Raw genomic sequence first — 16,690 nt, forward strand, 5'->3', positions numbered from 1 at the left:
ATCTTTATCTGCCAAACAAGTAGAGTAGAGCAGACATTTGAAAATTGCCTTTGAGGGTTCCCTTTATATTTTCTGAACAACTCTGTGCTGTTTATTGCTTAAATCCCATCAGCAGGTAATCTGGAAATTTACATAATTGGCCACAAGGGGGAGAACTCTAATTCTATATTAAGTCATTTTCTCCACTATGAAATAATCTCAGAGTTGGTGATGGGCTGTCTCATTTCTACTTCCTCATGGAAGTTGGGGGAATTCTGAATTGAATTGTGGGAATAACTGAATTGAAATGTGGTTTTGTGTCACTAAAGTTACGATAAAGTCCCTGAATGTAAAAATCTATTTGTATCAAACAATAATTCTCCATGAAGGAATCCAGATGCCTCTTTAATTAAAATGAAGACAGTAAAAATTTTAAATTCACCCTGGGAGGATTTTTCCTTCCAAATAACATTATTTTAGTTAACCTTCATGAAAACTATAACCTTCCCGAAAGCCCTTGGTTACTCTGAAACGAACATAAGAGCATTGGCATGTCTGTTTACTGTAAAGATATCCATATCAAAATAAAAGAATTAGAATGCACAGGCCACACCAGTTTAAATGTCACATGCTTATTGAATATATATATATATATATATATATATATATATATACACATATATATAGTATGTCCTATGTTCGTTGTTAATAAGAACATTGAATGCTGCATGCTCAGTATTAAAATACTCATTTTCTGTTTCAGTTAACTTCTTTCTGTACTCTAGTTTTATGGAAAATTTTACTGTAAGGAAACTATAACTCTCATTGGACTGAGAATTACCTTATGAGTTGTCCTAAATTTTAATAAGTCACATTTTTTTACTTGGTCAAATTAAATTACATTCATAAGGTCTGAATATTTCAGCATTTTATCAAATATACCCAAACATATAGTACATGGGTGTCTTCCTTTTAAAGACGTGATATTAGTGAGCTATATAGGAATCTCAATAATGCAACAGTTACTGAAAACATATTTGTGTTCTCCCTTATAGACAGTGTCACGTTCTTTTAATAGGTTTCATGATAGCAGATTTCCTTTGAGAACGAGTGCAATATTTAAAAAAAAAGTTTTTATGAATGAAGACTGAATATTAAGGTCACCAGTCAAGTTGGAGTATATGTTATATGGGAATCAAAAAACTAGAGGTAGCTAAACTATTTACACTCCCTTTGATTTATAAACCTTCTTAATTCATCTGTCACTTAAAAGTCACTAAATGTTTTCAGCAGTGATGTTGTGACAGAAATAAGTATAAGCCCTCCTGATGTGGCTGCTACTAGGATGGATAACTTTCATTCGAATAAATTCATTCTGGTGTGCCCACTAAAAAAGATAAATAAGTATGTAAGTAATTTATTTAACTTGCTTTGTGCTTATTTTCCAGTTACTTTCATGATTGACACTTTAAATCCTTTAAATTTTAAATGTAAAATAACAGTATACTAAGTAAATTAATAGTATTACCACTGAGATAGTTTCTATAACTTCCTCTAAAAATGACTCAGATTTTTAATGTCTTTGTCTTAATAAATTAATTTTCACTTGATATTTTTCATATCAGAAAGTATTATTGACCAATAAAAGTGAAATACGTAACTTTATTTGTAAACTGCTCTTCTATTCACTTTAAACTTTAAACAAGTACTCTTCCCAAACAAGCATAATTTACCTTGCTGAAGGAATTCTGCCTGATCCAATGAACATTTAGGGTTCATTTTCTCCTTCCTGTTTCTGCTTATTCTCTGTTCTCATCTGCCCTCCCCAACCTCTCCTCACATCCACAAGCCTAGACCCCGGCTTACTTCTTTACCAAGTTTTTTCTCTATGTTTTTGTTTTTGTTTGTTTGTTTTGTTTTGTTTTGGCCTAGAGAACATTTACTTCTATCTCCACTCATTTTGTTGCTGAACATTTGCTCTCAATGAGTGGATGCTTGGGTCTTTTTCACATTTCAAAGAGTAAGTAGCACATTGCTGACAGACATTAGGTGTTTAATATTTACTAAACTGATAAAATGTTTGTATGTTATTAATCTTTCTTAACCAGAAGAATTACTTCACATTTTATCTAGAATGTACCCTTTCAGTTACTAAATTTAAATGAACAGAACTTCGAGTTCGGCTAACGGTGAAAAATGCCATTCTGTGTCTAAATCTATATTACAGAATTTAAAAATAGAAAGTCTTTCCTGAATTTTGATTCTTATATGGAACAAGTGATGACAAATTATCTGCATATGACAAATCTGAGGTGTATTTTGAGATTGCTCTTTTTCCCTTGAAGAGGCTGAAGATCAAATAATAAAAAAAGTGAAATGATGCAACCATATTTCTTCTACTAAATCCAAAGCCTGTTTCATAAGACATTGAAATAATTTTGGATAGATATCACTGAAGTTGTCAAGATATTGATGTTAATTGTTGAAACAAACTACAAAACTTTAAATATTCAAAAAAGCATTAATCCTGGGTGAGGGAAGGGAGAGAGCAACTTAAAATAGGTCATATAAAAACTACATATCATTAATTGCCTTATAGGACATAAATCGGAAAAAAATCATTTGTGTATCTTATGTGGAATCATTTACAAGTGTTTTGCAAGTGGGCAAGAATCATGCATTCTGTGCACCCTGCCATATCCCTAACATCTGGCAAATGTCTGTCACATGAAGGGTGTTCAAAAAATGATTTTGCATGAAAGATGTAGTGCCTTCTGACAATGTATTTTCTGGTTGTTTCAAAAAGCTACTGTGTTCTTCAGTTTTTGTTGTTGTTCAGCTTTGTAATGGCCTCAATATTCTTGATTAGACAGTTCAGAATATGTGAACTTTGGAACTATTTTCAAAGTTTAGGCTTTGTTTTCTGAGTTCAGTAATAATATAGAGATTATTCCTTTAAGGCTTTTACTACTAACTAAAATAATGATCATATCATATCGTACCATATTTACTTTTACACATACTTTCCTCTAAATGTACGTTGCAAGCAACTCAATGATGGTATTTCCCCCCTAAATTTTATATTCCAAGAACAAAATTGTTTTTCCTGAAATTTGATTCTGGGTGGTGCAGCTTCTCATTGACTGTTGAAAGAATGAATGAGAATATGAATCTGAATGTATCCTTTATTGTCTATACTTCTCTTTAAAAAATTGTCATTTCATCAAGATGATGTTAAATTTTGAGCAATCCTTAACTTATTAAACCCCATCCACTTATTAAAACAGTGTGTTGAACTTGCTGTCAGAATAAATGTATATTTTCAAGTTTAGCTCAACATACTCTGTAAAGATTCATGTATTACCTTTGTGTATATTGTGGCGTATGGTCCTTTCTTTCTTCAAGAGAAGAGTCCCCTCAGAAGTGTTTTCTTTTTATTTAAGTAGCATCAATTCCTTGAGAGATTGGACCACATTAACCACATTTCTCTCAATCCTAGAAATGGGAAGGAGCAGGCCATACCACCTCAGAATCCAAAGTGATATGTATGGGTTTATTATACATGTTTAGGAAAGCTTCTGGATCCATGAATTCTTCAGATTTGCACAAGTACTTTATTATTTGTTCTGGGATGAGCAATTCAGGTGCTAGTTGGTGCAAGTTATCCCCTGGTCCTTTAGCACTCACTTTCACAGTCTTTAAAAGGTGAACTGCCAGTTTATGAGTCTGGGTGAGAAACTCGGTGATGACCTCTTCTAGGGACTGTGTCTGTGTGACATCATCGAGATACATGACTGGAGCTTTTATTTCTGATACATGCCATTGCATGAAGAGTCTTGTCGGGATGTTATGGGACACAACTATAATTTTCATCCCATGGATAAAAAATTCTGTATCATTCTTTTTCTGGTCAAGATGATCTAAAAGAATTTGGTAAAGCGTATCACTGGAGGACTCAAGAATATGCAGAATAGAAGTAGGATAGATGAGCAAAAACCCTGTCACTGCTTCTCCTTTGTGAAGTTTTAAAGTTGACTGAAGCACTTGTTCATAGTAGTCAGCAATAATTTTTTTTTCTGTGTTTGCTGTTATCTTGGCCACAAGAAACATCCTATGAAGAAGGAATTTCTTGAGCTGTAGTCTTTGCTTCTCTTCCTGAAGATGCAAGTAATTGCCACGTGGAACTTGGGGCATTAGAACAGATTCCATTGGAAAAGTCCTTTTGCTGGTCTTTTGGGCATGGCCTGAGAAGGACATGATGGATCTTATTCTTCTAGATGGTTCCAGTTTTTAGCTTATCACAATGTTTACATTATCAGGATACCTCTTCAGTGATGATTTTTTTTTTAATTTCTTCTGACCAAACAAACAAATAAAGTTTCCCCCATTTGTCAAATGCTAATGTATAGCAAAATCCCTTCCCAGTGTTACCAACAATACTGTCTCTGAAATAAAACAGAATGTTAAAACAAGATTTAAATTATAGAGATTTTTTTTAAGTTTATAATGAAATAACTAACATTCACATTGTAGGGAAAAACCCTCTAATACACTGAGGAGTGGGGAGAAGAAAGAACATACTTTAGAGTAAGTTAAACTCTGTTTTTGTTTGCATTACTATTTTCTCCTTCAATTTATAGTGCATTTTTTCTCAGCCCCCATTCTTGAATCACACATACATACACACACATGAATACACACATACATATACACACACACAGGAACATAGCTGCTGACAGTCACTGACCATAGCATCGGCATCACATTAAAATTTCATATACGTAATGATAATTATAGATTGTCATTAATTTGTCAAATTTTTAAAAAGTGGTATTTTATGGTAATTTCCCAATTTCTTCTATAAATTTAACCGGTCAGTGAAATTTAAAAAAATCTGGGAAATTCTTAAGTCTTAATTTCTTAATCTTTACTCAGTATACTAAAAGTTAATACTATTGCTTGTATAATAACAGTAAATTTTTGAAGTAACTAGTTTTGATTTTTTTTTTTACTCTAAAAAACATCAGAAATGGCTCTTTTTCCTTCTTTTTGTTGTTGTTGTTGTGGATATCAAATAATAACTTGTGTTACTTTTAACTTACTCTTCTCCCAAATCTCTTTTTCTTCCCTCCAGGTCATCTTAACATTTCTTTCCTTTTTCAAGTGCTTCTTGCTTTTACTTGCCCCCGAGGTCCTACTTGTCCTCCATCACTTTTCCAACTGCCAGTGTCTTGGGTGCTCCCAGCTGTTCCTATGTTCTATTCTCGTTTCCATGGTGCTTTAGTGAGTCAGGACGTCAGTGGTGTTAAAGGGCCAGAGCACACTGGCAAGTATCATTTCTTAATTTAATGATGTTATCTCAACAGACACCTCAACATCACAGTGAGGAAATGAGGGCTTCTTTTCTGGAAATGGCTTATTCTTAGCCAGGTGCCTATGGTAGTCAGACAGATGGCTGACCTGAACATCTTCCTAGACATATTCTTTTCTTTTCTTTTCACTTTTTGTCCACAATTTCTGGAAGAGAAAACTAAAGCACGGAGTAGTTATATACTTTGCACACAATTCAAACATGCTTTAAAGCAACCTCCCTACTCTATTTATGCACTAATTAAGTAAGAACGCATGTCGGATTCTGTATAATGGTGACTGCTTTAAGAAAATTCTTCTATAAGGTATTAATGTAGTGTAAATTTGTTAGTTTTTATAATAAAAAATAATAATACCATATCTTAAAATTGCATTCATTGGGGCTTTAACCATAATTTTAAAACAAGGTTAGAAAACACCCTTATTCAATTTTTAAAAAGGAAACCTTCGAGTATTTTTCCCCCTAAGGTTTCTGTTATCCAAACTTATGATCTGTTTTTAATGACATACAGTAATAAGAGGTGACTTCATAATTCTTATATAATTCCTCATAATTCTTATATAATTATAAGAATTCTTATATAATTCCTCTTATATAATTCTTCATAATTCCTACTACTTTGTAGAATGTGATTGTGTTCACCACAACCTCCTTTATGGCCTTCTCTCCTCCCTTGGTTTCTATGACTCTGGACCTGCCTGAATTTGTTGACAAATCTCTGTTTGTGGGGTTGCTCAGTTCCTTCTCACACTCAGCTCTAGGAAAAGCTGAGGCTCTGTGTTCATCCGTGCCCAAGTAGCTTAGCACCATCTTTTGTGAGGGCAGATGAGTGGTCCTCAATGTCACTCTTGCCTCCAAATTTAATGATCGACATTGCTGATTGACCATGGAGCCTTTCCTGCTCAGTCCAGCCATGGACTTGGACTTCTTCTCAATATAAGTTTCAAGGCAGATACAGTTAGTTTGTTGGGGTTGAGAAAGAAGAAAAAAATGGAATTTCCATCGCAGTAATTTTTCTGTACAGAGAACTCCTACATTGTAATCCTATTTACAACTCTTATCTTTGGATGTACTGCTAACCTTTTAGACTTAAAATGCCAACATTTTTTATTATTATTCTCTGGATATTTCCTTTTACAAATATATGTGTCTCAGTTTACAATTTTCTCTCATCTCCAAGGCCAACATCCTAGATCTTATGTCTTCATGTTTCCTAAAAATTATCCCCCAACTCTATTCTGTTATTAAGTCTGTTTACTTTTTACTTTGAAATGTATCATAGGTTGTTGATTTCTCTGTAATCCTTGCTCTTTATTTGGATTTTAATAAGAATCTCTCACCCTCAGTATTTTCCACCTCACCTATTCAGCTAAGAACATGAAACTCTAAGACCTCATGACACATCTGCTTCCTAAAGCTCAGGAACTACTTTTTTTTAATGAAGTCTTTCCTGTTTACTTCCCTCCATAGAATGCTAGAAGAGGGCAATTCTATACATTTCTAAGTTTTGTGTGGTTCAACAGAACACATTTAGAATCAGTAGTTTTTACCACCAGAGATAATAAATAGCTTGGCATATATTTTCCCAATGTATTTTTCCATTTCTTGATGCATGTTTAGTTGCTGGGTTGTTGCTTACACATTTTAGTTTCCTTGTCACATCACAGTTAAAGGCAACTTACTGTGTTTTCTTGCCTTTCATCAATCATACTCTTAAGTGTCAAGAGTAAAGTTTTGAGAAGATAGGAATAGAAGCAACACACAGTGTGGGCAATTTTGTATGGGCTGGTTGTATGTAATTATACTTGATAATTGTACAAGCTCTGTGTAATGGACACTTGGCATTTGAATTCTCAGATGCCGCAGTAATTGTGTTCCATCGATTAAAGGCCAGTTATTTATCTTCAGGTGGCAAGTCAAGCAGAAGAGCTCCTCTGTCTGTCCAATGGGATAAGACATTGGTGTTTGTTTTCCCAGAGTGGTCTGTTAGAATAGATATCTAAGTTCAAACAACCGACAAGTAGCAGAACCTGAATGGAAACTGATAATGCTGAGGAGTCCTCTTTCAGATTTTCTAGTATCCACTCTTATTATCCAGCCCATCTCACAGAAGTACACAGCGTGTATTTGTTACTCATGTCAAGCATGCACATTAATGTTAACTATATACTTTATGCTCTGGTTTTATTTTCTAGAACCACGTGTTTCTGAAAAACAGACTCCCAGGATCCTTTATCTTTGTGAGACAGAAAGAAAGGATTAGAACAATTAAATACCACTAATTGATTATTTACCATGTGTCCTACACTAGATGCTTTTACACATATTAAGTAATTCAGTCTTCACTACAACCCTATAAGGTAGATAGAAATTTAGCCCACAATTATAGAAGATGAAACTAAAGCATGGGCTATTTAAGTGCTTTACACACAATTCACACATGCTCTCAGCAACCTCCCTGTTCTGTCTACCTAAGCTAAAGAGCAGGAAAATTATTTCCTCTCAGTATCCACGCTCACAGGACCATTCTTTGCTTCTCTATGATGTGACAGTTTTTCTAGAAATGAAGGCTACCTTGTGGTTTGGATAAATGAGATTGAAAACTCTTACCTCATACCTGTAATTCAACAAAATTGATTTACTGTCTTTAATCCCTCATTTATCCCAGGTTTATCTACACGTTTTGTGTGCCAGGTAACATCATGGGCATTGTAAGAAACACAAACATGGAAGACACCTGGTCCCTAATTTTAGGAGTTTAGAGTCCGGTAAGAGGTGTTGAGATATCCATGAATGACCATTGGGCAGGGGAAGACATAATATATACGGTGTGAATGATGTTCAGTGCTTTAGAAGCACTGAGGTAGAAAGGGTGCCTCTGGTTTTCTGGAAAGCTTAATGAATGAGCTTCTATTGGGCATGGCCTTCTCAGGGGGACAGAGCTGGAGAGTGGCTTTGTGAATGTTTCTTGAATTCATTTCTTTCTAATGGGAGGATGTGCACTGACTGACTTGCTTCTTTTCTTTCTGGAATACCAGATCCCACTTTAAACTTTCACCAGTGCTCATATACTAGAGAAACAGAAAACTCTAAATCATTGCCACTAACGTTTTCTGTGTTTTGATATATCTAAATGATTAGCATGAAAATTCATGTTCTAAATAAATGGCTAACAACTGGGGTAGAGCCTTTCACTAAGATCACATGTGTAAACTATTAAGTAGACAAAAAAAAACCCACTTGATTTAGCAGAGCAAAAAAGATGTTATCAAATCATGAGATATTTGAAGATTTATATATTAAAAAAGAAAACTAGATTACCTTCTTCAGCATTGCTTCTCTTTGTCAAAAACATTATGGAGTAGTGTTTGGTAATTATTTATCATGGAGAGCACAGGCTAAAAATACTTTGTTATTCAATTCAAACATTTAGCATATATCTACTCTATGTAGAAAAATGCACCAGACGTTGTGGAGATGTTCTTGTAAATTAGATATCGTATCTACACGTGAAAGAGTCATTTCTATGAGTAGATCTTAAAGTCTACACAATTACGCTTAGTACAGGACTGGCAAGGAGAAATATAATAAGGACATAAACAACAAACACAGAAAGCAAAAAAATGCTGGAACAGTTAAACCTGACTTGAAGAACTAGCATTTAAGTTGGACATAAAAAACGATATGATTTATGTGGGGGGTCAGAGTGGGGTAGGGAAGAGATGGGGATTAAGGAAGATACAGAACAGACTCTATAAGCAAGAAGAATAAAGAGGACATATATTATAGAGCTGGGAAATGTGGCACTTCGGTAAGAAAATAACAATGGTATTGTGTAACTAGAGTGTAGTTCTCAAGCTATAGAATCTGCAGGTTTGTTAAATTGTAGATTCCTGGTCTCTAACCCTAAAAAGTCAGAGTTAGTACACTTGAAGTGTGGTCCAAAAATTTGCCTTTTTGACAAAAATTCTTCCAGTGTTTCCATTTAAGGAAGAATGGGCTGGCTTGTGGTGATTTAAACACTGGCCGTCTATTAGAATCATCTGGTGGAGAATTAAAGAAGCCAGCTCCTGGTTTGTATTTAATTAGTGTGAAAAGGAACTCGAGCATGTGTGTTTGTGAGAGCCTCTCCAGGTGACTCTAAGTATAGCCCCGAGTGAAACGGCTGGTCTAGGTTGGAGGGTGAACGGAAGGGAGACATGAAAAGGAGAAAAAAGAAGTTGCAACTCTTTTGCAGAGGACTTGGATGCCACACTCAGAGGTATGAATTTTACTCTGTGGGTGGTAGGGAATCACTGGGACTTTTTGAGTGCCTATAATCATAACTGTGTTTTAGAAAGTTGCTTGTGAAGTGCAGAGGAATTAGAGATGGGAAATAGTGGAGGCAGCCAGAATACTTTTAAGAATTCTGCAGCTGGCGAATGAGTGCTCTCCTCTTCTGATAGTCAAAGAGTAAATTGGTTTACCTCTTCTCAAAAGTAATATAGTAATATGGATCGTGAGCTTAAAATTTTCATACTCTAATGCCTCTTTTGGGTACATATCATGAATAAAATTATTGACAAACATTTTAATATTTGTAACGATGGTTATTGTAGGAATTTAGAGAGAATTTTGAGAAATTGAATGGATATATTAATTATGCAATACTGTGATGCCCTGAAATAATTTTTGAAGAATATTTTAAATGCACAGAAAACAGTTACTCTCAAAGTAAATAATATAATATGCTAAGTTGCATATTACATGTGATCCCCATTTTATTTTAAAAAAGACAACACAGAGAGAAATCTAACCAAATGTTAAAAATGGTGGAATTTGATGGCGATATTTGTTTTGCATTTATAAAATTTTTCTAAGAATGTCTACATTACTATTCTATTCAAAAAATAACATTAAAAAACCCAATAGGAGGGACGCCTGGGTGGCGCAGTCGGTTAAGCGTCCGACTTCAGCCAGGTCACGATCTCGCGGTCCGTGAGTTCGAGCCCCGCGTCGGGCTCTGGGCTGATGGCTCAGAGCCTGGAGCCTGTTTCCGATTCTGTGTCTCCCTCTCTCTCTGCCCCTCCCCCGTTCATGCTCTGTCTCTCTCTCTGTCCCAAAAATAAATAAACGTTGAAAAAAAAAAAAACCCAATAGGCTGTGGTACTGGTTTGGTCCAAGGGAATACTGTGTTGCTCTGTTTGTGGACTAGGATAGTCTAGTTTGAGAGGCTGCTGATGGGTAGAAGCTGTACAAGGGAAGATTCTGGACCAAGTGGAACAAGAAGGATCAGCACTCAGGATGTCTGGGCTTACTGATTGGCAGTCAGAATGGGAAAACACAGAGATGGAAGATGGAGTTTTTATCAAGACACAGTCCAGGAGCTTCAGTTTAGAAACACCTTGCATAAAGTGAGATCCTCTTTGTATGAGTAGCGTAAAGCCTACCACTGGGTGGGTCTTTAAAGATTTTGGCAGTTGCTTAGAATGAGGACTGTATGAAAGTCATCACCAAAGTAGACATGACTTGGCCAATTGGATGTGGGGGTGAGCTATGGAAAGATTTAAAGAGGGTTCATGAATGTGAAGGTCAGTAGCTGGGAAGACTTATTTTTAAAATACAGATGGAGGATAAAGGAGAAAGCCCAGATTTGGGAAGAAAAATAATTTGTAACTATTATGTTGAAGTGGACTTTCCATAAGAACATCCAGGTAGAAATGCAATTAGGAGCCCACAGATCTAGAAAAGTCAGCATCATGATGCAAACTTGGTCATCATCTGCACTCAGGGAAAAGTTGAAACCATGGGCACCAATGTACTTGTGAAGTAATGACAGGAAAGGAAGAAGATGGAGAAAAAAACATATGAAACACTTAATTTTAAGAAGTGAGCAAATGAGAGCCAGTGAAAGATGCAACAGAACATCAAAGGTAGATGGGGAACTAAGGAAACAGGGCCATGAAGGTCAATTAAAGAGAGATGTTTAAAAGTGAGTGATAGTGGTAAAATTCTAAAGAGAGGTAAAAAAGCTTGAGGACTGAAGTGACCTTCTAGTCTTGGCAATTACAAGTGTCATAGAGACTTAACAAAAAAAAATCAATAAAATTATTGAGGGAAGCCAGGTTACAGTTGTTGACTTGAGTCAATATAGAGTAACTGGTCAAAGAGTAGTCTACTCCTCCCAAACATTTGGCAGTAAGAAGAATGAAAGCACTCTGGTAGTAAATTACAGAGGAAGAAGATTATAGGGTAATTATCCTACAGTGATCCTAGGTTTTTCTCTATTAAAAACTAGCATACTGCATACTGTTCTTTTTTTTTTTTTTTAACTGCCATTGTGTCCAGCTGGGAAGGTGGAGTCTGAAAATCGAATGCTATATTGTAAGCTTTGAAAATATTGTTAGATCGTCAGCTTTAAACAGAGATTTTGGAGACCATAAATAACACTGAACTCTGTATTGTATTTATTCTTCCTCCTTTATCAAATTTATGTTCTGCAAACAGAAGAGCCCCAAAGATATACAAATTACTAACATTTGGTGCACGTTGTCAGTGATCTAAACACAAGTCTTAACTTAGTTTTTCATGCCTTTAAAAACTTTGAGTTCTAATAACAAAGTTGCCTTCCGCATAGAAAAGTCATTATGCTTGGAGTAGTATCTTTGTAATTTCAGTGCAAGTATCTACTTTGGTTCACATCATCTGTTATGCTAAAACACATCATCAATAAGCTAATATCTATTTTAGTGCTTGCTTTTGGTTTAATTTTGATCAATGTGCTGTGCAGAATGGAGAAAATGGAACTGAAAGAAGTTTAGAGTTGGAAGGAAACTTAGCATCACTGACATAGCATATTCCTTTTTCAGTTAAGGAAAACATGGCACAAAGAGGCCAATTGATATTACTGCCATCAAGTAGCTTACCTTATATCAAGGTTGACAAAAACATAACACGCATGAAATACAGAAGCAGTGAGATGATACTTCTTACTAGATTACTTTTCAGGAAATACGATAGATATTTCAATAAGTAGAGTTGTGCTATGGCTCTTACAAAAAGGTACAGGAATCTGAATTTTGTGGTGCTCAGGAAGGAGTTGGGCAATATTTTTACACAGAGAAGTAATCTGAAGGGTGCCACACTTAATGGTTTTAATGTGCATGTAGGATATTTGGGGAGGGAAAATCCTAGAATCAGAAATGCCTACTAAAATATTGTTATATCCCATACATGTAATGAAGATTCAGGCTAGAATTTAAAATGTTGGAAAGTATTTCTGTTTAAATGAAGAGTAATGTTAATATCCCAAGTCTAAGTAACTATATAATTTTTATTTTATGTATCCAGAGCAGCAGTAGGTAAAAACAACATAGTGAAATATTTTTAAAGATTAGCTATGTCCTAGGTATCCAAACAGATTTTCCTTTATTTATCCACATCTTTATGATCCTGCAACCTTTCCAGCCTACACTAAATTTAAAGCCCTTTTGCCCATCCTAATTCAGGGAAATTTCATACTTTTTCAGAAGCTACACCCACCAACCTTAGTAGTTGTGGATGTTTGACAGCCTCATGAGAGACTATGCACCATTGTTTTAATATATGTAATCATAAGGTACAGTCACTTTTTTGTGAAGTGAGTTATAGAAAATGAACATATACTTGGGTAATTACTTCACTTGGGAGGACAAATTCACAGGCTCTACCGTGGCATCACAGTGGGGAAGTGTAGGCATCTGGTGCTCCATCATCATTCTTCAGCACTGGCATCTGCTAGAGATGCATGAATGCCTTTCTGGTCCATGCCTCATCTGTCACCCTAGTTCTTTGTCTCTATGACAGGCACCGCTCAGCTACATATGTGCCACCATTGACCCCATGGAAAAACTTTTTCGGTATGAATACTTATTCCAGGAGAGTCCCTAGGCAAAGCTGTCTTGTACTCTGTGCCTTTGTGTGCTGAAACATGGATAATCATTTTGTCCCTCTTAGCCTTGAGAAGTTCTAAGCATGACATTTGATAAGATTATGGCTGAACCAAGAAGGTCTTAATTTCTAACCCAATGATCTAGTTAATAGAAACAATTATGATTTCTATGTGAATATTTTATATTCACACACAACTTTTCACTTTTCTTGGGCTGAGCCATTTCTACTATTTATGTGTGATTTACTCAGAAAAATTCACTATTAATAGAAGATGAATAAAAGCGTACTGTTAAAGGCAAAATTCTCAGGCACCAGTAATCTTCATTGTCAAAAAGTAATGTCATTTGGATCAGTCACTTCTTAGAACTTTTAGCCAAACAACTTGAGTATTGATTGCTATAATTGTTTTTGTTTATGATTATAATTTTTCATTAAGGACAGTCTGACTTTGAGAGAGGCCACACTTTTTTGATTATGGTTTTCTGGGAAGGATAACTTTGTTTTTATCATAAACAGAGCTGAAAGTATAACATAACTTTCATATCTGGAAATTTTAGGGAACCTTTTTACAAGGTACAGAAATATCCTAGCCTTTTCATTGCTTGATGGGTTAAATCTCCAGTCTACTTCACAAAATATTGTACTTAGCTACCATGGACCTGTATTTAAGATCTATCTCGTGTGTGTGTTTGTGTGTGTGTGTGTGTGCATGTGTGTGTTTGCGTGTGTGCCTTTTCAATGATAAGACAGTGCAGCAGTAAAAAGAAAGCATACTTTTAAGCTTCGGCTCTTGATTAAAGTCTATTTTGGACCCAGGCTCACCGGGTTGTGGGAAGTGATGTTTAATGAATTTCCAGAGGTGGAGGCCAGCGGTGTGACTTGTGTTCAGTAACACATTTTTGGTTGTTAGAAATTTGCTTCCAGTGATGTATTTGAGAACCAGACTAGTCTTACATGTTTTATAAGGTCATTCTCCAGGACCTGTGCCTCATAAAAAGAGGGAAATTCTTCTTGGTCATGATATTATTATATTGGAATCAAGTGCAGCTCTCTGGCCTAGTGCACATCCTTTTTGCCTTCAACTAGCTCTTTTCTTTGTGAACTAAGAATTAAAAAATCAGTAGTTTTTTTTTTTTTTTGACTGAAGATAACTTTATACTTATAACCTATACTTTGAAAAAGCTAATCTTGGCTGCCTGGGTGGCTCAGTCATTAAGCATCTGACTTTGGCTCAGGTCATGATCTCACGGTTGGTGAGCTTGAGCCCCGCATTGGGCAAAACACGAGCCCTGCTTTGATGAGCCTGCTACTCTCTCTCTCCTTCTCTCTCCTCTTTTTCTCTCTCTGCCCCTCATGGGGTTCTCTCTCTCTCTCTGCCCCTTGTTCACTTGTGCCCTTTCTCTCTCTCTCTCAAAAAATAAATGAAAAGCTAATCTTAAAATTTTTTCAGGGAAAACTAAAGCATAGTCATGCTCTGCAACATTAAAAAAATATTATCAGGTTGTGATTGGTCTTTTCTGTTTGACTTATTAATGGGTTTTAAGTGGCATCATTTTACTATTATATTTTATAGTTAAGCCACTTTAATATAATGAAATATAAAGGTGGGCAATGAAAAGAACAAAAGGAAGTTTATGTTATGAAAATGAAAATTAAGAAGAGATTTCTGTTGGCAGGGTGATGGTAAAGTGGAATACAATTCAACTCTACCATACAGGGAGCTAGATTAAATCTTGAATGCTTTGTGTTATATGAGTAGAAAAGAATAATCCCTCTGAATACTTCATAACATCTGAGATGATTGAGTGTTGCTGCAAAAGTATCTGAGAAATGCAATCAGTGTGTCTGAAGCCAGCATCTATTTATCTTAAATTAATCATTTTTCTGAGTAGGTAGATGATAATCCCGGTGCTGGAGGCTGGTGTCTTTTTATTCATGGTGCAGTTAAAACTGGAGCTCTCTTAGATTGGTGGGCTATACAGTATGAAGGATCTCCAGCTGTAACTCTTTTGTAGGGCGATGGACTGCTTTTTCGATTTTTCAGCATTATTTTGGGATTGGAAATCAGTAAATAATTGTTTTGTTTTGTTTTTTTTAAACCCTTGACCACAATTAATTCTCTTTTACCTTCCTGCTCTGGGCATGGTATAAGCAAGGTGTTCTAAATATAAGGCAACATTTTTATATTTCTCATTCACTATTAAATTTTCTAGTCCACAGAGTTCCCGTAACTCAAGTGAAAAAGGCTCTACTAAGGCACTAAAACTCTCTCGGTGTCAGGACCCCACTGTCAAGGCAAGCCACAGGCTGAAGGGCAGTGTGACAGCTCTGGTGCCACTGACCCCATGTGCCCATATGACACCACATCACAGACCGAGCCAATGAGTTTCCACTTAAATACACTCTCTTTCTTCCAAAAGGTAGGCTGGAGAAGTGGTCTGGTCTTTTAAAAAATAAATAAATATGTATGTATTTTAAAAGTAGAACTTATTTCCTAGGTTTTATCGGTGTTATATTATCAACTTGCCTGGGATAGAAGGTAGGGTAGCAAGAAGACGAGGTCTGTGTGTCCCCAAAGTGAACAGTTTCCCAGTGATTTAGCCTTCTTTTCACTCCTGCTTTATGTCTCCAAGATATATGTGAATACATACACAGTTGTCAGGAGAAAGACTTTAGATGTCATGACCGCTAGCTGTGAGAGAGACACAAAATTCAATGAAATGTGTAATATCAGTAGAAACTGTAGTCCTAATGGAAAGAAGAATCTAAAAAAAAAAAATCAGAACTGAATGAAATGGTTGAACATGTTGGATTTAATTTAGTGATCTAGTTAGCAGGATGAAAGTTAATCTAACTTAAAACTTAGGTATGGATCTGAATACATTTGGAATATAGGCTATGTGACTTTCAAAGGTTTTGTTTTGGTTTTTTGTTTTTGAGTGAAATGATGCTTTCTCATTTATTTTATTTTATTTTATCTTTTTGAATATAAAATTTATTGTTTAATTGGTTTCCATACAACATCCAGTGATCATCCCAACAGGTGCCCTCCTCAGAGCCCATCACCCACTACCCGCCCCCCCCGCCCCGCCCCGTCAACCCTCAGTTTGTTCTCAGTTTTTAACAGTCTCTTATGTTTTGGTTCCCTCCGTCTCTAACCTTTCTTTCTTTCTTTTTTTTTTCTTCCCCTCCCCCATGGTCTTCTGGTAAGTTTCTCAGGATCCACATAAGAGTGAAAACATATGGTATCTGTCTTTCTCTGTATGACTTACTTCACTTAGCATAACAGTCTCCAGTTCCATCCACGTTGCTACAAAAGGCCATATTTCATTCTTTCTCATTGCCACGTAGTACTCCATTATGTATATAAACCACAATTTCTTTATCCATTCATCCGTTGATGGACATTTAGGCTCTTTCCATAATTTG

At 35.7% G+C, this 16,690-nt stretch overlaps 2 protein-coding genes across 2 annotated transcripts in view; one reads left to right on the top strand and one right to left on the bottom strand.

Annotated features, from left to right (window-relative positions):
- The window catches only part of ZNF804B (zinc finger protein 804B), a 510,313-nt gene that overhangs the window by 25,684 nt on the left and 467,939 nt on the right, over nucleotides 1–16,690 (top strand). The window lies entirely within an intron of this gene.
- TEX47 (testis expressed 47) lies at nucleotides 3,475–4,236 on the bottom strand. Its single transcript, XM_047096839.1, has one exon. It carries the CDS (start codon nucleotides 4,234–4,236, stop codon nucleotides 3,475–3,477), a length of 762 nt encoding a protein of 253 aa, XP_046952795.1.

This window comes from Lynx rufus, unplaced genomic scaffold (assembly GCF_022079265.1).
Source record: "Lynx rufus isolate CCGP_SWC_20201006 ecotype Redwood Valley unplaced genomic scaffold, mLynRuf1.p SCAF_4, whole genome shotgun sequence".
Classification (NCBI taxonomy): Eukaryota; Metazoa; Chordata; class Mammalia; order Carnivora; family Felidae; genus Lynx; species Lynx rufus.